The sequence below is a fragment of the Peromyscus californicus genome, unplaced genomic scaffold (genome assembly GCF_007827085.1).
Source record: "Peromyscus californicus insignis strain IS unplaced genomic scaffold, ASM782708v3 Scaffold_5__1_contigs__length_169319896, whole genome shotgun sequence".
In the NCBI taxonomy this organism is placed as follows: domain Eukaryota; kingdom Metazoa; phylum Chordata; class Mammalia; order Rodentia; family Cricetidae; genus Peromyscus; species Peromyscus californicus.
The window spans coordinates 111,780,918-111,804,570 of NW_026294573.1; the positions used below are offsets into that span (position 1 = coordinate 111,780,918).

A 23,653-nucleotide genomic window follows, 5' to 3' on the forward strand; every position below is an offset into this window, starting at 1 on the left:
GTTTCTTTCTCTGTATGATTGTTAATCTTCTATAGGAAGAGTACTGATTTTTGTATGTATCCTGCTACTTTGCTGAATGTGTTCATTAGCTTTTGGAATTTCCTGGTGGGGTTCTTAGGGTCTTATATGTATAGAGTCATATCATCAGTAACAATATTTTGACTTTCCTTTCCTGTTTGTATCTATCCCCTTTATCACTTTCACTTGTCATTTGCTCTAAGACTTCAAGCACTACATTTAATAGGTACAGAGAGAGTAAACATCCTTCTCTTATTCCTGATTTGCTTTGCTTTGAGTTTTTCTCCTTTTAGCATCATGTTAGATATGGATTTGTTGTACATTACCTTTATTATCTCGAGATATGTCCCCTATAGCACTAGTCTCTCTAGGACTTTTAACATGAAGGGATGAACATGTTGGATTTTGTCAGAGGCTTTATCTGTATCTAATAAGATGCTCATATGCTTTGTCTCTGAATGTTTATGTAGTGGGTGACATTTACTGACTTACATATGTTAAACCATCCCTATGTTTCTGGGATGAAGCCCATTTGATTATGCTGTATGATCTTTTTGATGTGTTCTTGAGTTTGATTTAAAAGTATTTTATTGAGATTTTTTGTGTTTATGTTCATTGAGGAGAGTCTACCATCTGGTTTGAAAACCTTTTGCAGTTATTAAGGGGGAACCTTAACCCTATGATGGTCTACCACTACCGAGTGTTTTCTTTCAGTATTGGCAGGTTACCGTTGTTGGAGGTGATGGGAAGAAGCATAATAAAAAGAAATGGCCTGATAAGTTGTGAGAATTTGCTCTGTCCTACTTCTTGTCAACAGGAAAATAGAAATTACATTTTGCAAAATTATGGTCTGAAAATACTTTTCTGGTTAAACTGTTGAAGGTCCAGAAGCCTGGCTTCCCAGTTCAGAGAACTTGCTGCTCTTTTAAAAGACAAGAATTTGGAACCTAGTACCCTTGTTGGGCAGCTCATAGCTGCCTATAAATCCAGCCCAAGGGTAACTGACTCCTTACTTCAGTAAAATTATACTCAGGTGTGCCAGCTCTAATATGTATTCTCACACTGACACACAAGTAGACATAACTAGAAATAAAGTCTTTTAAAAATGTGATAACAGAAAACATTAAAACTAGAGAAATGTGCGTAACAGTTATTTTCTATGAAATAATCATTTATTTCTTCAACATTGTTGATTATCTTGTTTGAAGTAAGGTATTTTGTTTTAGAGAACATAATGTTAAATAGATTTTATGGAGTCAAAGAAAGATAAGCCATTGTTTAACTGAATGCTCCATTTTGTTTAGAGATGCATTATTTATATCATAGACTTTGGTGGGTGCTAGGAATGATATAACATTGAAGGCTCTGGAGCACACTCTGTTTCTGTATTTTTTTTTTCTTTCTGTATTCCTTTTCTTTCTTTTTTTTTTTTAAAACTACATATAGCCTATTACAGATAGCAGATGTGGTGGTGCACATCTTTAATCCCAGCACTCAGGAGGCAGAGGCAGGTGAATCTCTGTGAGTTCAAGGCCAGTCTAGTTTACAGAGTGAGTTCCAGGATAGCTAGGGCTGTTACACAGAGAAACCCTGTCTTGAAAAACCAGAAAAAAAAAAAAGGAAAGAAAGAAATAGACTGCAATCTTTGTTATGTTCTATTGCCATTCATATATACCATGACCAAGACAACTTATGTAGTAAAGCATTTAAATGGAGGAGGCAACTTATAAAATAACGCATTTTATGAAGGCTTGCTTACAATTTCAGAGGGTGAGTCCATGACCATCATGGTGGGGAGCATAGCAGCAGCTGGCAGGCCTGGTGTCGCAGCAGTGGCTGAGAGTTTACATCTTATTCTCAATTGTAGACACAGAGAAAGAGAGAGAGGGGGCCTGACATGGGCCTGTAAACCTCAAAGCCCACCACCCCCAGTGACACATCTCCAGCAAGGCCACGCCTCCTAATTCTTCCCAAAACAGTTCTACCAACTGGGACCAAGCATTTAAATATATGAGCCTGTAGGCTCATTCAAACAAACACCTGCTAAAAGTAGATAGGTGAAAGAAAGAATGCCGATAGGCAACATGGAAAATAGTCTGCTAATATATTTGTTTTCTGGAAATTTTAAAGGGGGCTTATTGCTGGAATGAATGATTCTGAAATTTGTTTCTAAATACTGTGACTTGTATGACTAGGCTAAAGCAGGTTGAAGATATGTGCTGCTATCTGCTAAAATGCCAAAGAATTTTTTTTTTTCCTGTTGGTTTTTTGAGAAAGGGTTTCTCTGTCTCCCAGACTACCCTAGAACTCAATATGTAGGCCAGGCTGTCATGGAACTCACACCTGCCTCTGCCTCCTGAATGTTGGCATTGTAAGTCACAGATTGTTAAGTTAAGGAAGGTATCAATTAACAGAATGAATTCCAAAGTAGCGGAGAAATTTCCAACCAGTTCTGATGTACCATATAGTGCATCAAAAACTGACTTTTCAAAATGAAAGGGTACTTTGATAAAAACTGAAGTTCCAAAGTTTTAATTTGTTTCAGTTCTCTCAGAAATTATTACACATTTTTCAATTAACTACTGTGATTTCAATGATAGTATTCATCTTTTATCCTCAGTGTTTAAGGAAGGTCACAAAAGGGTTAGATTTCTTAGTCCTTTGTACTTAAATGACTAATGATTTCTGTGGGAGTTTGATAAAGTAATGAAATTGCTCCTAAGCTATTTTCCAAGGTCAATTATATATGCTTAGCAGTCATTTCAAAGGAAGAATTGAACTACAGGCCTTTCTGGACAAATTAGTTGTGTTAACTTTTTGATACTGACAAAACAATCTAGGTAATCAACTTAAAGAAAGGAAATGTTTGTTTGACTCATGGTTTCAAGGATTTTGTTGTGTAATGAGTTGGCTCCTGGCTTTGGAGCATGTTCTGAGATAGTATATTATGGAGTAGTGTAGCTGAATTTCTAAGCGGTCTTATTGAATAAACACAGAGCCAAATATAGTGGTGAAATCCTTAGAGATTGGGGAAATAGTGAGAGCCACCAACCAACCTTACCTCACCAGCTCTGCAACTTACAAAATGCCACGACTTCCTGTCTACCCAGGCTTTTATTGCCTTGCTGTTCTGTCTTATTGGCTCTTAGCCCAGCTACCTCACTTCCTTGTCACTGCCTGTCTGTACAGACCTCCAGGTCTCTATGGTTGGTATTGGGATTAAAGGCATGTGTCACCACACTTGGCTCTGTTGCCTAGAGACCCTGCCTGCCAAGTGATCGGATGAAGGGTGTGTGCTACCACTGCCTGACCTTTGTGTTTACTTAAAACGGCTGGCTGTTTCCTCTGATCTCCAGGCAAACTTCATTTATTAACATACAAATAAAATATCACCACAGTTCAGCACAAATAAAATATCACCACAGAGCAGTATTTGGTTAACAAAGTGCTTGCTTACCTCTGGGCAGATAGGGATAGACAGGAACCAACCTTCTTCCAGTAGATCTCACCATATCCCAGTAAGAATCGAGGTTGAGACCCATGCCTTCACCAACTGGGCTGTGGGCTGTTCTGGACTAAACTGTACCACATTTCCTTTAGATCATGTTCTGTGAGTAGAGTCAATTCTGTTGCAATTTTCTGGATTTCTATTGCAAATCGTGTTTTTAAACTGTTTTCATTCGATGCTTTGTTTGCTTTTTAAAATACCCTTAATTAAATTATTAATGAAGATGATGACATTATGTTGTTTATTTTCTCATAGGTGTGAATGTCACGGATCATGATTTAATATTCAGAAGTCTAACAGAGACCCTTCAGAATAATGTCACACCATATATAGTCTCATTACAAGCTAAGGATTGTCCAGGTAAAATATAAATGCATGGTTTCTTGGTGAGATGTTACAAAATTGTGCTTACCTCTATTCTACCTGGCTCCCACTCTGTGCATGTCTCACTCATTTTTACTCATTGCCATAAATCAATTTATTTTCCCACTTGAAAAGGCCATCAATGGTTAAAAAAAAACAGTCTGTAGGCAGAGCCAGACTTGAGTATGTAAAGCCATTAAATGCACACTGTCATACTCAGATTTGTTTGCATCTGGACTGATAACAGATTTAATGTACTACTCTTGTGATGAATTAGAATTTAAGTCTTAAGGATGGCTTTTTAAAATGAGTGTAAAGGAAGATTTATAATCAATAAAATAATTCTTATAACTCTTGATGTTAAGGACTGTGACATTCTTTTGTTGTTCAGAAAGTAAGTACATGATATTCTAAAAATAATTTATGATTTCCTGCTTATACATTTGCTTAGATAATACTTGTAGATAATACACATAAATTTTGATCTGATTTTAGTCTGAACTAAGGAAATATATTTATTTTATCTTATTTAGAAGGGGTTTCATGTAACCCAGGCTGTCATTGAATTTACTGTGTAGGAGAAGATGACCTTGAACTTCTGATATTCCTGCCTTCTCCCAGTCCAGGGATTTCAGGCATGCTTGACCACATTCGTTTTTATTGAATACTGGCAGTCAACTCTCGGGTTTTGTGCATGCTAGACAAGTACAGTACCAACTGAACGTGTCCAGCCCCTAATAAATTAAATAATAAGGGAAGGGTTCTAATGAGTAATAATAATATATATGGCATATTTTAACTATATTGATGAAATACAGAAAAAATATACTCCACTTAAATAATGCAATAAGCATTATCAAAGGTTTCAGTGGATAAGTTTTCTTGCTTTTTGTATTCTGCAGATGTGAAACACTTTTTGCAAAAGTTGACCTCACAGTTGATGGACTGCTGTGTAGACGAAAATTCCAAAGAGGTGAAAAGTGTTAACACCCCAAAAAAGACAAATTATTCAATGGATTCACTTTCTAGTTGGTACAAGACTGTCACACAGGTAAAAGGAAACTGAATACTCAGAAGGTTGGCTGGGGATTAGTTTACTTATGTATCACTCTCCTAATAAACAAGTCGGTAAGGCAGTAATAGCAGTTTTATGGTAGTTATTTCTTCTGAAGCTACTAGAATTTGAAAGTATGTAGTATGTAGATTAATTACTGGTAAGTGCTTGGATTACTAGAGGACATTTTATTTATGGGAGAAGTCCATGAAATGACAAAAAGAAAACATCCCAAGTTGATTCTGTTGCAAATTCTATTTCTGTAGTAATGGCTGTAACTTTCTTATAGTACCTCCTATATTTGCTTTTGTTTGGTAGACACATATCACCTATTCCTGCTATCAGTTTAGTCCTTGACAAGTAATTCTGTAATTTTTAAATTTTAGTTTGTTCCATGCTCAGAATTCTTGGGAAACATTACTGTAAAAATAAGGTATATTGAACAAAACAGTACAATAAGTAAAGTATATTCAACAAAATATAAATTTCATTCTACTATGAGCATTTTTTTCATTTTCTTTTTTTTTTTTTTTTTTTTTGGTTTTTCGAGACACGGTTTCCCTGTGTAGCTTTGCGCCTTTCCTGGAACTCACTTGGTAGCCCAGGCTGGCCTCAAACTCACAGAGATCCGCCTGGCTCTGCCTCCCAAGTGCTGGGATTAAAGGCGTGCGCCACCACCGCCCGGCCATTTTCTATTTTTTTATTAAGAAAATTTTTTCATTCATTTTACATACCAAGGATCCCCCTCTTCCGCTCCCCCCCAGCCTCCCTCTTCAAACCCATCCCCCACTCCCACCCACAAGAAGGCACATCCATTAGAGGCAAGTCCATGTCCTTCCCCCTGCCTCAAGGCTGCCTGAGATGTCCCATCATAGGTAGAGGGCTCCAAAAAGCCCCCTCAGGCACCAGAGATGGATTCTGATCCTACTGCCAGGGGGTCTCCCAAGCAGATCAAGCTACACAACTGTCTTGCCATGCAAATGGCCTAGTCTAGTCCCATGTAGGCTCCACAGCCATTGATCCAACTTTCATGAGTTCCCTCTAGTTTTAAAAGTACTGTAGTGACGTTTTCTAATGTGTTTTGCTGAAGTCATACACGAAGTTCCATGTATGGAACATAAAGTGTTTTATGTAAGGATGCTTATGATAATAATTTGATCCAAAATCTTAGGTATATTTAGAAATCAAAGTCATGGCAATTTAAGTCCAGTATCTTTAAGTTCGGTTTGGCTAAATATTTAGTGTCCATCTCAAGGTTTAAAGTTTGAAATACTACATTCATTGTGCCTTTACATTAATAATAAAATTCACATTAGAGCATACTCATGTATCAACTGAAAAAAATCACTTGTATAGAAAAGTTTTTCTTACGTTTTTCAGCAGAAAATTTATTTTATATATGTATGGGTCTTACTGAACCTTTTTCTTACTGTTACTATGTCTAGAAACAGATTTTACTAGTAACTATTAGAATGACATACTGTTTATTATTTGGGAAAAATAAAAACAGCCATTGTGAAATATAGAAAGAGTGACCCTTTTTTTGTTTTTTCGAGACAGGGTTTCTCTGTGTAGCTTTGGAGCCTTTTCTGGAACTCACTCTGTAGCCCAGGTTGGCCTCGAACTCACAGAGATCCGCCTGCCTCTGCCTCCTAAGTGCTGGGATTAAGGGCATGCACCACCACTGCCCAGCAAGAGTGGCATATTAATAAGTGGCATTATGGTATTATTTGGCTGATAAGGCTTACTTTTAACTCCTCCATTCCACAATGACTTAGAACACAGACCCAAAAATGACGAGCAAAAAGAGGACTACTTGTCGACAATGGCAGTCTCCCCCTGTTGTGCTTATCTTAAAGAATATGGAGAGCTTCAATACGAAAGTACTCCAAGACTTCATAATTATCAGCAGGTAGATGATGTGTTGTTGACCTTTGTGTTTTCATTTATTATTACGGGGTGTATCTAAATACGACATGTATGTGTTGGTATGTGTGCCGTGGTGTGTGTCTGGAGGCTAGATGGCAACTGTGAATGGGCTCTCCTATGATCAAACTCAGGTCCCCAGGTGTGCCTTAGCCACTGAGCCGTCTCATGGGCCCTTATTTTATTTTTCAGTCATGCAGAGTAGCCAATTTCCATAAGGCATTTCCAATATTTGGTTCTGCTTGCCTTTCTCTCCCCATCTTTGAGTCCCCATCCCTGTTGAAATGCTTCACCTCCAGTTACTTGGCGTTTTCTATAAATTTTCCTTTTTCTTAAGAAAGCATTACTTTTAACTTAAAACACAGTATTCATTTTAAGACTAAGTGAAATTCAAAACTACTTTAGAATAGTAGTTCAAAACTGTATGTTCAAAGACCTCTTAGCAAATTATTTCCTTGGTTTTTGGCATAAGATTGAGAACCCGGCCGGGCGGTGGTGGCGCACGCCTTTAATCCCAGCACTCGGGAGGCAGAGCCAGGCGGATCTCTGTGAGTTCGAGGCCAGCCTGGACTACCGAGTGAGTTCCAGGAAAGGCGCAAAGCTACACAGAGAAACCCTGTCTCGAAAAACCAAAAAAAAAAAAAAAAAAAAAAAAAAGATTGAGAACCCGGACAGATTTAGCCTGTTCTTAGTTAACTTGGTAAATAGGTATAAAATGTCATTTATCTTACAAAGATTATCTCCTTAAATGTTTTCAATATGAAAGTATCTTATTTTTATATATTTCCAGTGAGAATTTTTTTAATGTTTCGAGTTTTTTTAAGGAATCTTATGAGACTTAAAATTGAAGTAACTAACCCTATTTTAAATTCCCATGACATTCGTTTTCATTGTATATTTGTTAGGGTATAGTTAACTTTCTTTTGCATATTCTCTATGTCAGCTAACATACTAAAATTCTTATTTTTAGTGTGGTGTGGTAGGATTTTTGCCCCATTGAACAATGAGTTATAGATATATTTAGATATCCCCCTCCCCAACATTCCCCTGTGCCGGGGATAAAACCCAAGACTTCATGCATGCCTGTGCAAATTCTCTACCATTGAACTGTATTCTCAAGCTAATGTCCTAAGACTTTTTAAAAAAACTTCTTAACATTCTGTACAGATGAACAGTGTGGTGGTGTATAACAGTGTTATTTTACTTGGATTTGGTAGTACTATGGTCCTCAAAAGTAAAGAATTTAGAACAGCTGCAAGAGAGTACAGTGCTTTATTCGTGTGAATATAGAAAGAACTTCATACAGCCAACATTGGAAAGCAATAGGAAATAGGAGAGAGCAGGCACAGTACAGAGAAGTGTAACTTGCAGAACCCCTTATGAATAATGCTGTTCCACTCCATAGAAGCTGTTTGTTTCTGTCTTAGTTGTGCTGATATGAAATCCTGTTCAGTGTGTTTAGGATAAAAATAGAAGGAAGGGATATGACTCTTGAATGATGTCCATCAAAAAGATTACTTACATATGTGTGAAGGTAATGTATGTGTGAAAAAGAAAGGGGAGACTAGTGGAAAACTGAGGAAGACTGGGTGAGACTCAGAGTTGGTGAGAGTATATTAAATGATAGTTGGCAGTCTAATCTTAGGGATCTCTGGGTTCTTACTTACAAAGGAAAGGATCCATAAGGGATTGATAAAGAGTTAGAATCTATGAGATGGCTACTTTGTTATTATTTTTACTTTAAATAGAAAATGAATGATCTAGAAAACTTAATAACAGTGTCTTAAAACAATCATTTTGAAGTGTAATACATTGAAATACATTTGCTGAAGAAGCTTTGTATCTTTCTAAAAACTAGTCAGCATCTGCATGAGTTTCCACTGATTCTCATTTTTGGAATCGCCACATCTCCTGTCATTATCCATCGACTGCTTCCTCATGCTGTGTCATCTCTGCTGTGTATAGAGCTCTTCCAGTCTTTGTCTTGCAAGGAGCACCTGACAGTGATCCTTGATAAGGTAAAAAGAAAGTGTGTCCATCATATATCTTGGATCTTATATATAAGAAATGATACCAAGAAATCCCTGTGTTTCTCAGACTTTGTTCTACTTATTTGCAATTTTTTTTTTTTTTTTTTTTTTGGTTTTTTGAGACATGGTTTCTCGTGTAGTTTTGGAGCCTTTCCTTGAACTTGCTCTGTAGACCAGGCTGGCCTCAAACTCACAGAGATCTGCCTGCCTCTGCCTCCTGAGTGCTGGGATTAAAAGCATGCGCCACCACCGCCCGGCTTATTTGCAAATTTTAATGCTTTTATTAAATTATGTTTATAGTATAGTCTCTGTATAAAATTGCCTTCTCAAAAAATAAGCTTTATGAGAGTGATCGTATGTACATTCTTGCTTTCATTACTTATTTGAAAAAATTAGGCTTTTAAAATTAATTTAGAGGCTTTGGGATACAGCTCATTAATAGAACACTTGTCTGTCCATGTGGAAGGCAAGCCCTGGATTTTAGTCGTCTTAGTACTAAAAGAAATAAGTAAAATTTTACAAAATGTATGGACGTCAGACCATTACTGGTATGTTTTGACCTTGTATTTTATATAAAATGGTTTAAAGGTTTTAAGGTTTATTTTTATTTTAATTGTATGAGTCTTTTGTCCACATGGATGTATGTGCACAGAAGAGGGTGTTAGATTCCTAGAATCTGTAACTGGGGTTACAGGTGATTGTGAGCCACTTTGTGGGTGCTGAGAATGGAGTCCTGGTCCTGCAAGAGCAGCCATCTCTCCAGCCCTGCAGTCGTTGCGTGCACTTTGACAATGTCACGTTGCTCCTAACAACAGCTGCTAAGCTGAGACTTGAACTTCCATGATGTTCCTGTGTGAATAGCAATACGGTTCTTTAGTATTGACTGCCACAGATTCATTGTAGATCCCATTAAGATGTGTTTCCTGATAGTCTGTAGGTGAGTAGTAACAACCCTTGTGGTCATCTGCCAACCACTCCCACACATCTGTCCACAACAGATAGCACTCTAATTTATTGACACATTGGGAAAAAAACTTCAGTTTGAAATTGATTAATTGTAGCCAAATGCAGTTGTCCTTGTGCAACTATACTTTTGGAAAAAATCCTAGTATAAGGTTTGATTTTCAGATATAAAGCATTAATGTAGCTCTTTGAAAACTAACCAATTAATACAAGTTGCTCTATATTTTTAAAAAGAAAAAGCATTTTTGTTCTTCATATGTTCTTGTTCAGTAAGTACATAGCTTGCTACAGTTCATTAATTTGGATCAGTAGGGAGAGAAACAAGTTTTATTTGGTAACAAGAAAGTACATCTTTTCTTTTTTTTTGGTATCTTCTGGTTGTGAAGTAAAGGGTTATTTTGTTAATAGGTATTGTTTGAAGATTAGGAATTTAACAGAAGTTGATAGACATCTTTGGTTCAGAATATAGTTTGAGGATGGGAGTGGCGGCGCTTGGGAGAGAGAGGCAGCAGGCGGCTCTCTGATTTTTTTTTTCCCCCAACCTGGTATACATAGCAAATTCAGGACAGCCAGGGCTACCTTATAAGACCCTCTTCAAACACACCGGGATTGTCATCCGGACTGCTTTTTGACTCTGAAGTAAATCAAGTTTATTATTTGTCTGGTATTTGACCTAAGAAAATGTGTAGCTACTATTGCTTTGATGTTTGTTGTGCCACAGTAGCATTCTTTGTCTTGTTATTTATTCTTCGTGCTCATGATTAGCGAAGGCTAAGGATGTGTCTGCTTTCTGTCCCTCTGTCTTTCAGCTGCTGCTTACAGCTCAGTTTCCTTTTAAAATAAGTAAAAAGGCATTACAAGTTCTGACCAACATCTTTTTATATCATGATTTCTCAATTCAAAACTTCATAAAAGGACTTAAGGTAAGAAAATACTGATGTGTTTGAAAGTTCACCGCCTGATTCTAAGTAGTTTACATTATTTCAGATGGATTAGTGTGATGATTAGGACATTTTAGTAGTAAGATCTAGAAAAAGTCAATTCTACTTTTTTTTTCTAGAGTCTACCTTTCCTTTTTTACCTTGCAGTCACTTATAGAAGATAAAATTAGGGTATCAATAATAGAAAAGAGCTGTTTCCATTAGAGAGTCTTGACCATTGAGGAATGGGCTGGAGGGGAAGGATTTCTTTTTGTTCAGGACTTGATGAAATCTTACAGGCTTGTTACCCAAGGAATGCCATTTATGAGGGTCAACAAACTTCTGTTATGGCCAGAGAATGAACGTCTTCAGCTTTGTTCTGTGTGTGTTTGTGACCTTTGCTATTGACATTTTTCAAACTCTAAAACCACATTTTTAGCCGGGCAATAAGGCCACATGCCTTTAATCCCAGCACTTGGAAGGCAGAGGCAAGTGAATCTCAGTGAGTTCGAGGTCAGCCTGGACTACAAAGCCAGTTCCAGGACAGCCAGGACAGTTATACAGAGAAAGCCTAACTTGAAAAACCAAAAACAAATAAACAAACAAAAAAACTACAACAAAAAAAACCGCATACTTTTAGTGTCTGGTTATATGGAAATAAGTGATATGCTATAGTTTGATATTCAGTGCACATGTGTGTTTGTTAATATTTATTTTTATGCATTGGGAATGCATGCTCATTAGAATCAAATGAATTGCTGTAGGCTAAGTGTTGATTTTAACCTTACAACATTGGTTTTACCTTAAAAAGGACCCCATTTTTAAGTTTTTTTTAAAAGTTACTTTTAATTACTTTTCTTGGCAACTCTGTAGTTGTCAAAGTGTAGTCACTGTGAATACATGCTGGTTGTCAGTTTCATTAAGACCTATATATTGTAACCTTCATTGGAAAAGTCTAATATGATAATCTTCATCCTTTTATCCTTAGAAACTCTTAAGTTTTTATTGTTTTGTTTTTTGAGACAAGGTTTCTCTGTGTAGCCCTGAATAGACTAGGCTGGTATTGAACTCAAGAGATCCACCTGCCTTTGTCTCCGGAGTGCTGGGATTAAAGGCACACACTACCACCCACTGTTCTTAAGTTATTTTGCATGTATATTCTTTCTGTACATAATCATGTCGTTTTGTGGTCTGATATTTATCCTTTTTGTTAACTGGCTTTTTAAAAAAGAATTTGAAATCAAGACAGCATTTACCTAGAAATTTATAGAATTAAATGAGAGAATGACCTCTAAAATTTGTTCTGCCTTCATTTTGTTTGTTTATGAAATACTAGGCACTTACAGTAAGGAAGGCAGTGCTAAGCCCTAGATATACAGAGGGAAAAGAAATCTGTCCTCAAATTGTTCATTGTCCAGCAAAGGAGGCAGAAAAGTAATGTTTTGAGTAAGCAATGCTATGAAAAAAACATACTTTGAGGTTTATAGAAGGAAAACAACAATAATTTAAGTTTCAAATTAGTATACTGAAAGAAGTAATACAGATCAGAGCAGAGATAAATGAAATGGAGATTAGAAACTACATGAATGTTTTAGTTAGAGTTCTATTGCTGTGAAGAGACACCATGACCATGGCAACTCTTATAAAGGAAAATATTTAATTGGGGCTGGCTTACAGTTTCAGAGGTTTAGTCCATTATCATCATTGTAGGAAACATGGCAGCGTACAGGCAGATATGGTGCTGGAGAAGGAGCTGAGAGGTCTACATCTTGATCCTCAGGCAGCAGGAGACTGTGTGTCATCCTGGGCGTATCTTAAGCATAAGGGACCCCAAAGCCACCCCACAGTGACGCACTTCCTCCAACATGGGCACACCTCCTAATAGTGCCACGCCTTATGGGCCAAGCATTCAGTCACATGAGTCTATGGGGGCCATACCTATTCAAACCACAATGAAGAATCAAAAATATAAGACTGATAAGCCCATAGCCAAACTAACCACCTCAAGAAAAACCCCAAGTTAATGAGAGATGAAAAAGAAATATGATAACACATACTACTGAAATAATTAGAGAAAAATTATAAAAACTTAATTCCAGGTAACTAGAAAATAGTGAAAAAAAAAAGGATAAATTTCTAGACACATATGAATTATCAAAAGTAAGCTAAGAGTAATACTTTAACAACAAAGGAAAGGCCATGACCAGTTATATCTTCGGCCAGATCTTCTGTGGTTTTAAGAATAACTAATGCCACTGTTCCTCAAACTACTCCATAAAAGAAAAGAGGGTCCTTCCAGAGTCATTTAGTAAAGGTGATATAACCCTAACACTGAAACCAAGTAAGTACTCAATTACATCAAAAAACTACATATAAATTTCTCTGATTAGTACAGATTCAAAGATTATCAGTAAAATACTTGCAAACCAAATTCATTAACACAAAGGTCATCATACACTGATCAAGTTGGTTTCATTCCAAGGATGCAAACATAGGATAATATACAATTCAATGCATACAGTCCAGCACATAAATGGACTCAGGCAGAAATCATGTGACTGTCTTAATAGACACAGAAGGGGCATCTGACAAGTTGAGATCATTTTGGGTAAAAGCTCTGAAGAGACTAGGAATAGACAAAACATAACACAGCAACCCTGTAGCCAACCAAATATTTTAAAATTTGTCTGTAGCCAGAAGGTTCTCAGGTCCTGCCAGGCACCCGCAGTCCTGTGGCCTGCTTATAAAATAATCACACTGAGGCTTAATATTAATTATAACTGTTTGGCGATTTGCTCAGGCTTATTACTGACTAGCTTTTACACTTAAATTAACCCATAATTCTTACCTATGTTTAGCCATGTGGCTTGGTACCTTTTTTCAGTTCTGCTTTCACATCTTGCTTCCTCTGTGTCTGGCTGGCAACTCCTGACTCTGCTCTTCCTCTTTCCAGCATTCTCCTTGTCTGCTCACCTGCCTATACTTCCTGCCTGGCTACTGGATAATCAGTGTTTTATTAAACCAGTGTACAAAAGCATCATCCTATAGCATTTTCCCTTTTCTGTTTAATTAAAAAGGAAAGTTTTAACTTTAACATAGTAAAATTACATATAACAAAACAGTAACCAGGTGTCTCCAAGCTGTACACTATGCTGCGTGGTAGATATAGCTTTTGCTAGTACCAAAAAGAAAAAAAAAGAAAAAGAAAAGAGGTTTCTGGGCTACATGTTGCTTTAATGGAGGCATAGACCCACTGCTTCCATGGGTTGATGGTACACATGGCCCAGAGCTGGAGGTGAATTACATCCGCCATGTTGGGAAGCTGAGTTGGGTGGAACCAGCAGCCATGGCCCAGCTAGCTCAGTTGGTAGAGTATGGGACTCTTAATCCCAGGGTCCTGGGTTTGAGCCCCATGTTGGGCACCAAGGTACTGTGGGATGCTCTGTATGCTGTGAATGTGTTGCTCTGATTGGTTGATAAATAAAATACTGATTGGCCAGTACCCCAGCAGGAAGTATAGGTGGGATAAACAGAAGGAGAATTCTGGGAATAGGAAGACTGAGTGAGCAGATGCCAGCCTGCCATCCAGGGAGCAGCATGTAACGGCATACAGGTAGAGCCACAGAATACGTGGCGACATGTAGATTAACAGAAATGGGCTGAGTTTTAAGTATAAGAGCTAGTCAGTGGTAGGCCTGAGCTAATAGCCAAGGAGTTTTAATTAATATAAGCTTCTGAGTGATTATTTTATAAGTGGCTGCAGGGTCTGTGAGCCTGGGCAGGACCAGAGAAAACTTCAGCTACATTTGTCTATAGAAGAGCATGTTAAATCATTAATTTCCTTTGGGGAATGCTATTTTCTACTGACTAGAATATGTTTTCTCCATTATTTAAAGACCTGTCTGTCTAGTAACACTGTGTGCTGGTTAGTTTTTGTCAATTTGATGTAAAGTTACTTGGGAAGAAAGAAACTCAATTGAGGAGATGTCTCTACTACATTGGATATGTCATAGTGGCATTTCCTTGATAGTTAATTAATGTGGGAAAGCCCAGCCTGCTGGGAGTGGTGCCTCTCCTGGACTGGCCATCCTACAATTGGGTATAAGAAAAGTAGCTGAACATGAGCCCAAGCAACCCTGTAAGCCCCATTTCTCCATGGTTCCTACCTCTGCTTGTGGTAGAGTCACTGCCCTGACTTCCCTTAATAATGTTCTGTGGTTGGGATATGGAAGCCAGATAAACCCTTTCTTGCCTAAGTTGCTTTTGGTCATGATGTTTATGATAGCTAGAGAAAGCAAAGTGGGATATAGGATTATCTGAATAACAAAATTATTCCTGAGAAGCTTGTTTAAAATCAGAAAAACAAAATTTGATAATCTTTTAGATAGATAGATAGATAGATAGATAGATAGATAGATAGATAGATAGATAGATAGATAGATAATTTATATTCTCCCCTCTCCCCCCAAGCTGAGGATGGAACCCAGGGCCTTGCACTTGCTAGGCAAGTGCTCTACCACTGAGCTAAATCCTCAACCCTTATATTTCATTTTATAAATTACTTTAGAGTTTTTAAGTAAATCACATTAGAATTTGGAAAATCATTCCTATGGAGACAACAGTGGTCTATTGTTTGAGTTCTTTAGTAGTGAGTGTATTTTTTTTTTTTGAATGGAATAAAACTGAATTTGAAGGTACAGATTTTTGTTGCTCTCATCAGTAGATAAAGCATCTACCACTGCAGCATCATATTTATTTGAACAGATAGATCAGGTAGTATAATTCCTGGTGTTGTTTTTTGAGTAATGAGACATCTGTTAGATCTTTAGATCATACACTAGTCTCATCCCTATTAAATCTGCAATCATTTGAAGTGGTTTCTGCAGTAATATATCCATTTGTGTTGTTTTCTTTTAATATGTATTTCTGAGAGTACTTTTTCTGACCTTGTCCACAGAATTGTAGCCTTGAAAAATTAAAGGTCTGAAAGTACTGTTGCAATGTTGTGACATAATTTTTTTAAATATTTATTTTTATTTTATGTGTATGGGTATTTTTCCTACAAGTATGTTTGTGCAAGAAGAGAGTGGCCAGTTCTCTGGAACTGAAGTAACAAATGGTCACTGCCTTCTGGTTGCTGGTAGCCCAACCTCGGTTATCTTCAAGAGCAACAAGTGTTCCTAATTACTGAGGCATCTCTCCAGCCTCAACCATAAATAAATACTTTTGGTCTTAAAAAGAGTTAAAATTAAGCAGGTAAAGGGCAAAATGTTTACTACCAAACTATAAAAAAAATTTCATATTTCTTTCAGCTTTCTCTACTAGAACATTTTTATTTGCAACCCCTAAGTGTTCTGTGCTGTGATCTCCCAGAAGCCAAGAAAAGAATAAAATTTTTCTCAGTTAATCAATGTGAAAATGTTCGGCGCCTTCCATCATTTCGCAGGTAAAAAGATGAATACATAGTTAGTGTATTTTATATATTAGACTAGGATAAATGAAGGGTGCTAGCTTCAGTTGGTTTTGAAGTGAGGAATGAAATGATAATTTATTTTGCAGTGTAAAACTATTTTGCTTTTGATGATGGAGTTTCTTTGTTGGATTTAAATTTTTAACATAAAGAAAAATATTTTTACTAATATTTTATATAACTTGTAAGTTCTCTAGAGTCATCTTTTAAAAATAACATTTCCTATTTCTGGGATATAGCCTTTATGACTTCACTAATTATCATTAAGTTAATTATGAACTGTTGTATTTAATATATTTTTGAAAAGAAATGAAAAAGTATGGAAACCAGTCTAAGTAGTTATTTTTCCTAACATGCTATTCAAATATGTAAATTTGCTTAATATTCCCTTTTTCTGTATGGGATGATAAAACTTTTAGGTACGTGGAGAAACAAGCTTCAGAAAAGCAAGTTGCACTGTTGACCAATGAGACAGTTTTAAAGGTAGGAATGTGTGCATCTTACTGCCTTGTTCTTCATGCAAAAGAATATGCATTCAAACATTGATTAATTTTATAAAATATAACTGTATGTCTTAATAATGGAGGATGAGCTACTGAGTCTTGATAGTCAACTAGGACTGAGTACTACACATGACAAAATCAAGTGTAAATCAAGCCATGAAGAATTTTTCTCTGATGTTCTATTTTTGAAGCACCTTTATATCAATAGAGATTGCTGTATTGGTTTTTGTTTTTGTTGTTGTTGTTATTAGACTACTATTAAATAAAAGCATGTAGAAGCCAGGCAGCTTAACCATCTACTGCTAAGTATTTGGAATTGATTTCATTTTATTATATAGTGATAATTTAATACCAGGAAAGAAATTATGTTCTTGCAAATTTATTAGTTATGAAACGACAAATACTACATGTTTTCCCCTGTATGCGGAATCTAGATTAAAAAAAAACAACTAATCATGCAAGTAGAAGAGGACCCATTTGGAGCAAGAAGGGACTAGTGGGGAGATGAATATGATTAAAGATGAATATGACTATGACAATAAGTATTAAAATGACATTCTAAAGCAAATAATTTTGTAAGTTAATGTATACCAGTGCTATAGTTTGGGTTTCTATTGCTTTGATGAGACACCATTACTAAAAGCAACTTGAGGAGGAAAGGGCTTAATTTGCTTATAAGTCCACATCATATTTCATAATGGAAAAAAGCAGACAGGAACCTGGAGGCAGGAGCTGATACAGAGGTCATGAAGGAATGCTGCTTACTGGCTTGCTCAGCCTGCCTTTTCATAGAACCCAGAAGTACCTGCTCAGGTGTACCACCACCCACAGTGAGCTATGCCATCCCCCTCCCACGTCAATAACTTAATTAAGAAAATGCACTGTAGGTTTGCCCACAGGTCAGTGTGATGGGGCATTTTCTCAGTTGTGGTTCCCTCTTCCAAAATGACTCGATCCTGTGTCAAGTTGAAATAAAAATTAGTCAGAACAACTAATAAAGATTAAAATTTTGAGGTCGCTATACAATATAAGAGTCTGTCGAAGGAAATTTTTTATTTCTGAGATAAATAATATAGTACTTAATTTTATAAGGCAACTGCAGTTTCAGGGAAGACCAGTCTTGTGCCTTTAATCTTTAAACTATTCTTTTCTCTCCCCTGGATACAGCTACTATTACTAGTTTCTTATCTGTCATTCTAGAATCAGAGTCCACATGTAACAATAATTATATATACTTAGAGAATTCTTTTTTCTTGAAGATAAAACGACATTCCTCACAGCACATTATATTTCACACTTAATCTTATAAATCATTCTATGTTCGCACTAAAGAGTGTGCCATAGTATTCTGTTGAATAAATGGCCCTCCATTTTACTTAGTAAGTTTCTTGCTGATAAGTGTTTAGAAAACTATAATGTCTCATTTATTTTCACATTACTCATGCTTGTCTAGGCAAAAAGCTAATAGAAAATTGGCAGTAAACTGAAAATGAGCTTAAAGAAGCCCAACTTCTAAGTGTGAATTTTACTGATACGTATTGTTTTTACAATTTGAACAAAAGATGTTAGATCCTACAGGGCATATATTCTGTGGAATCATAAACACTAATTTGTCTATACAGTAAAATCTTCTTTGGACTTTGGATCTGTTTAATTTCACTTCATGGTGCTTTTTTATTTGTAAATTCTTATAATAAAGTTTTTTATTCTTTTAAGATTTATTTATTGTGTATATATGAGTGCTCTATCTGCATGTATGCCTGCACACCAGAAGAAGGCATCGGATCCCACTATAGATGGCTGTAAGCCACCATGTGGGTGCTGGGAATTGATCTCAGGACCTCTGGAAGAGCAGCCGGTGCTCTTAACCTCTGAGCCATATCTCCAGCCTCATGAAGTTTTAATCTAAAAAAATCTCCAAAATATATTGAGAATGGCTTCTAGTAAATATTATTTCTTTTTCTTTTTAAAAATTTGTTTAGTTTTGAAATAGTCTGGCCTCAAATTACCTGCATAACAGAATCTCTGTAACCTTTTTAGTGCAGTATAGGAAGTTCTTGGAGCCAATGCCAGTGATTGCACTAGAAGAAGTAATGTCAGAACAAGTGAGGCTAAGTGTTTTAAGATTAGGAACAATTCTCTGCTAAGTCAGCTGTTGCTAAGTATGTTCTTGCTAGAACATTCCTAGTGTATTGTCAAAAGTCAGGAATACTTGTTACAATACTCTTGAGTCACTGATATGACAGAGGAGCCTGTCTAATCTAGTACAGAAATAGCACGTTTATCTGTTTCAGGGACTCTTTGTGTATTTCCTAGGCATGTATTTATGTTGTATTCTTGTTTCACTACCTTCTGTTTGTTATTTTCTTTGCTATATTCATTTTAGCACTGCATATTTTGTCCTTTAAGGACTTATTTTCTTAAGACTTCATACACTTAGAAATATGAAGAAGTGCATAGACTTTGTACTCTTACCCTTAAGTTATAGGCTACTTATTGAAGTCATATAAAAGATGTCTATAAAAATAATTAGTATGCCTGTATTTTTAATTTAGAATAAAAATATCTGTGAATATTTTAATCTTTTTCTAAAAACACAGTCATTCAGCAAAATTCTCCTGTTGGTAATCTTGCATTCCATCTTGAACTCCAGCTACTCATTAGCTGCAGTTCCTTAAGAAAAAAGACTTACTAATTTAAGCTTCAATTTCCTTATCTATAAAATGGAATGATTCCTAGTGTGATTTCTGCTTAGCTTATTCAGCAAGTAAAGATAAGAGAAAAAAATATAGCATAGTTTTTATAATTGCAAATCATTACATGTTTTTCACTACCATAAAATTTGATCTCAGTTTTAAGTGCATAGATTTATGTGTTTTGTGTATCATAATATATACAACCTTTATATAACAATGCGTAATACTCAGTTACTTAGTTATATATAGACATGCCTAGCTTCTGAATGCTCCAGAGGAGGTTGAGAAAGGGTTTTTCTGTGTATTTCTGACTATCCTAGAACTCTCTCTGTAGACCAGGCTGGCCTCAAACTCACAGAGATCCTCCTGCCTTTGCCTCCCAAGTGCTGGGGTTAAATGTATGTACCACCACTGCCTGGCTTTATAATCAAGTTTCTAAGAGGTAGAAAATAAATTATACTTCACAGAAAATTTCAGCATTCCTGACTATTTCTGTCTTAAAATCTGTTTTGCTTTCTACTCTGATATACTTAAAAATCAGTCGTTGTCAAACTTCAGTTTGCCTCAGAATCACCAGTATTTCTCTGATTACTAGAGTTGTGTGCATTGTCTCTTTGTGGTGATAAGACAGATTTAAAAAATAAAAATGTCTGTGTAGATGAAGTGTCACAAAGGAGTAAGTGACATGACTGTTAAAGGGTTGCAGTTAGGGCTCAGGCTGTAGCCCAGTAGGCACAGTGCTTGCCTAGCATGCCCAGGTCACTGGTTCATTCCTTATTATTGCATAAACCACATGTTTCAAGGCCATCCTTGGCCATATAGGGAATTTAAGACCAGCCTGGGTTACGTAAGGCCCTGTCTCAAAAATAATCATTCAGTCAGTAGTCACAATTAGTAAATGATGGATCTGCCATAATATCCAGACCTGACTTCAAAATCCTATATCCTTTGTAGAATACTTTATTGAGAGTGCAAGGAAGGAAAAGATGCCTAAGGTTCTTTCATAGTGTTTGAGAACTCAGAAATGAGCTTTTCAAATACTTTGGCAAGTTGGTTCTGAAGGTAGTTTGTGGGTAGCTTAGGAAACTGCTTCCTATGAAGTAGCTGCAACCTTTCCATTCAGGTAGCCCTGTCAAGCTGCCTGGGTGTCCTGCCCAACCATGTGTCACTGCTCTAACTGAAGAAAAGTGGGAATAACACCCCCAATTTGCTTCCAAATACATAGTTTTGTTATTGTATATTTATATAGACATTTACATACATACTTTAAGTAACATTTAAAAATAAAGTTCTTTTTTGTTTGTTTGTTTTTGTTTTTGTTTTTCGAGACAGGGTTTCTCTGTGTAGCTTTGTGCCTTTCCTGGAACTCACTCTGTAGCCCAGGCTGGAGTGCTGGGATTAAAGGCTAAAAATAAAGTTCTGTCATCATAGCTTAAGGGTAGGTTCATTATAGTGCTGTGGACGATATAGTCTGTATTATTACTAATATTTTTGTTATTCATATTTATCCTTTCATGTCATAATCAGTTTCCATTAGTCTCAACATATTTTATGAATTACTAATCCTACGTAGTTTTAAGAAAATTAATGTATTTATATTCAAATCATCTTTAAAGCTGTTTGGCATAGTTACCTCTCATAGATTATATTTGAGCTATGTAGAAAACTTACTCGTCTGGCATGATAATGTTTCAGTATTTCTATGCCTATTTGCCCAACCAAATCCACTGAGAATAAAAAAATGAAGCTTAAACTTATCTAAGTTGTAGTAAATGACTGTTAGTAAGAAGACCCAAATCAGCAATTTCATTTTACAGATTGTGGTGGTTTGAATAAGTATGGCTCCTAAATATTTGAATGTTTGGTCACCAGGGAGTAGCACTATTTGAAAGAATTATTTGGTGTGGCTTTGTTGGAAGAAGTGTGTCACTAGAGGGGGTGGAGGGTGGGCTTTGAGGTTTCCAAAAGCCCAAGCCAGGCCTAGTGGCTCCCTCTTTCTGCTGCCTACTGATCTGGATGTGGAACTCTCAGCTACTTCTCTGGCACCACGTCTGCCTGTGTGCCACCATGCTCCCCACCATGATGGAGATGGACTAAACCTCTGAAACTGTAAGCAATCCCCTATTAAATGCTTTCTTTTATAGAGAAGAGTCGTCCTGGTCACGGTGTCTCCTCACAGCAATAGAACACTGACTAAGACAGATGAATTCTAATAAAGACATAAAGAAAGGTATAGAGCTGCCATTTAGGAAGTTAGAGGGAGAGAATCGAAGACAACATTTGTAAAAACCCCAAAGTATTCTTGTCACATTTGAGAATTGGCAGGCAGGCTATTTTGTATTTTCTGTGATTATTTTATAGCAGAGAAATATTTTTTACCCCTTTATCTCAAAATTCAGCATGAATCCTAAGTGGACTTTGTTTTAACAACAGAAGAGTGACATCTTTGAGGAAAATAGTGGATATTCTTAGCCAAGGTGTATTTCGGTTGATTCATCCTGAACACAGTTATGAAATACGCTGACAACTATGACTAGTATATAAAAAAGATGCCCAAGAACAAGAAAGATGATTATAAGTATATTCAAAGAAATTAGAGACGACACAAATTCCAAGAGAACACAAACAGCTAAGTGAAATAAGAAATTTAAATTCAAGATATGAAGGAGAATTCAATAAAGAGATAAAAATACTAATGGAAAAACAAATGGAAATACTGGAAATGGAAAACACTGTAAGTCTAATAAAAAGGCCAAGCATCTGGAAAATCTCATCAATAAAGTAGATCAAGAATAGATAGCATATTTGAATTTGAAGAGAAGGTGTAAGAGGAATGGGAACTTTCCAACAAAGACAAAGATAATAAGTAAAATAGGAACAGAGTTTTCAAGACATTTGAAACACTTTGAAAAATACCAAATTTAAGAACCATGGCACTGAAGAATAATTTCATTCTAATGGCACTGAAAAATTTCAACAAAATCATTTCCCAAAATTACAGAAAGAAGGACCAGTCCAGACAGAGAAGACATTTACACTAACAAATAGACAAGAGCCTAGAAGTCCCTTCATCACATATAATTAATACTAAATACACAGAACAAAGAAAGAAATTATATTGCAAGTACCACAAAAGAAGCAAGACTGTGGTGGTATTGTGTTCTCCAAAATATTGTGCACCGTAATAAATTTATCTGGGGTCAAGAGAACAGAACAGCCACGAGATACAGAGGCTAGAAAAATGGTGGCACTCACGCCTTTAATCCTAGCATTCCAGAGGCAGAAATATGTCTGGATCTCTGTGAGTTCAAGGCCACATTGGAAACAGCCAGGCATGGTGACTCACACCTTTAATCCCAGAAAGTGAGCCTTTTATCCCAGGGAGTGATGGCAGAAAGCAGAAAGGTATATAAGGCGTGAAGACCAGAAATTAGACGCTTTTAGCTGGTTAAGCTTTCAGGCTTTGGAGCAGTAGTTCAGCTGAGATTCATTCTGGATGAGGACTGAGAGGCTTCCAGTCTAAGGAAACAGGATCAGCTGAGGAACTGGCGAGGTGAGGTAACTGTGGCTTGTTCTGCTTCTCTTACATTCCAGCACTCATCACAATAACTGGCCTTAGGTTTGATTTAATTAATAAGACCTTTTAATATTCCTGCTACACAAGACATGTATAATGGCAGGCCTCTTGGAATAATAGTCCTTAACAAAAACTCTAAAAGTCATGATGGTTTGGAATGATGTATTCCAAATTCTGAAAAATAGTAACTACCAACCCAGACTGCTGTATCCAGCAAAACTGTTTGTTATAATTGAAGAAGAAAGGAAAACTTTCCGTGACAAAAACAGGTTTGAGGACTTCCTGACCAGTAAGCGAGAAAATACAGAAGATAACTTGAAAGAATTCCTTAGACTGAAGAAGAAAACAAACATATCCATGGAGCCACAGGGAAGAGTAAACCATTATTGAATAACAGTTCAGCAAGAGAATGGGGAAATAATAAATTTTACAAAATCAACAAGATGACAGAAAATAATACACACCTTTCAATAAAAATGAAGTGTTAGTGCTCTCAATTCCCCAGTCAAACAATAAAAGCTAGATAAGGGCATTATCTGGACCAGTGAGGTGGCTCAGTGGGTAAAGGCACATGCAACCTAGATTGACAATCTGGATTCAATTCTCGAAGCCACATGGTAGAAAG

At 36.5% G+C, this 23,653-nt stretch overlaps 1 protein-coding gene across 3 annotated transcripts in view; it reads left to right on the forward strand.

Moving 5' to 3' along the window:
- Nucleotides 1–23,653, forward strand: part of Orc3 (origin recognition complex subunit 3) — an 80,832-nt gene that overhangs the window by 26,990 nt on the left and 30,189 nt on the right. For all 3 annotated transcript variants that reach the window (XR_008213560.1, XM_052715486.1, XM_052715487.1), the window contains exons 5-11: nucleotides 3,782–3,886; nucleotides 4,792–4,940; nucleotides 6,722–6,855; nucleotides 8,728–8,887; nucleotides 10,672–10,785; nucleotides 16,095–16,228; nucleotides 16,672–16,735. Coding sequence is in view for 2 of the 3 variants with exons in the window: in XM_052715486.1 (XP_052571446.1) it covers nucleotides 3,782–3,886; nucleotides 4,792–4,940; nucleotides 6,722–6,855; nucleotides 8,728–8,887; nucleotides 10,672–10,785; nucleotides 16,095–16,228; nucleotides 16,672–16,735 (860 nt within the window). In the remaining variant the exon portion in view is untranslated. The remainder of the gene's footprint in view (nucleotides 1–3,781; nucleotides 3,887–4,791; nucleotides 4,941–6,721; nucleotides 6,856–8,727; nucleotides 8,888–10,671; nucleotides 10,786–16,094; nucleotides 16,229–16,671; nucleotides 16,736–23,653) is intronic.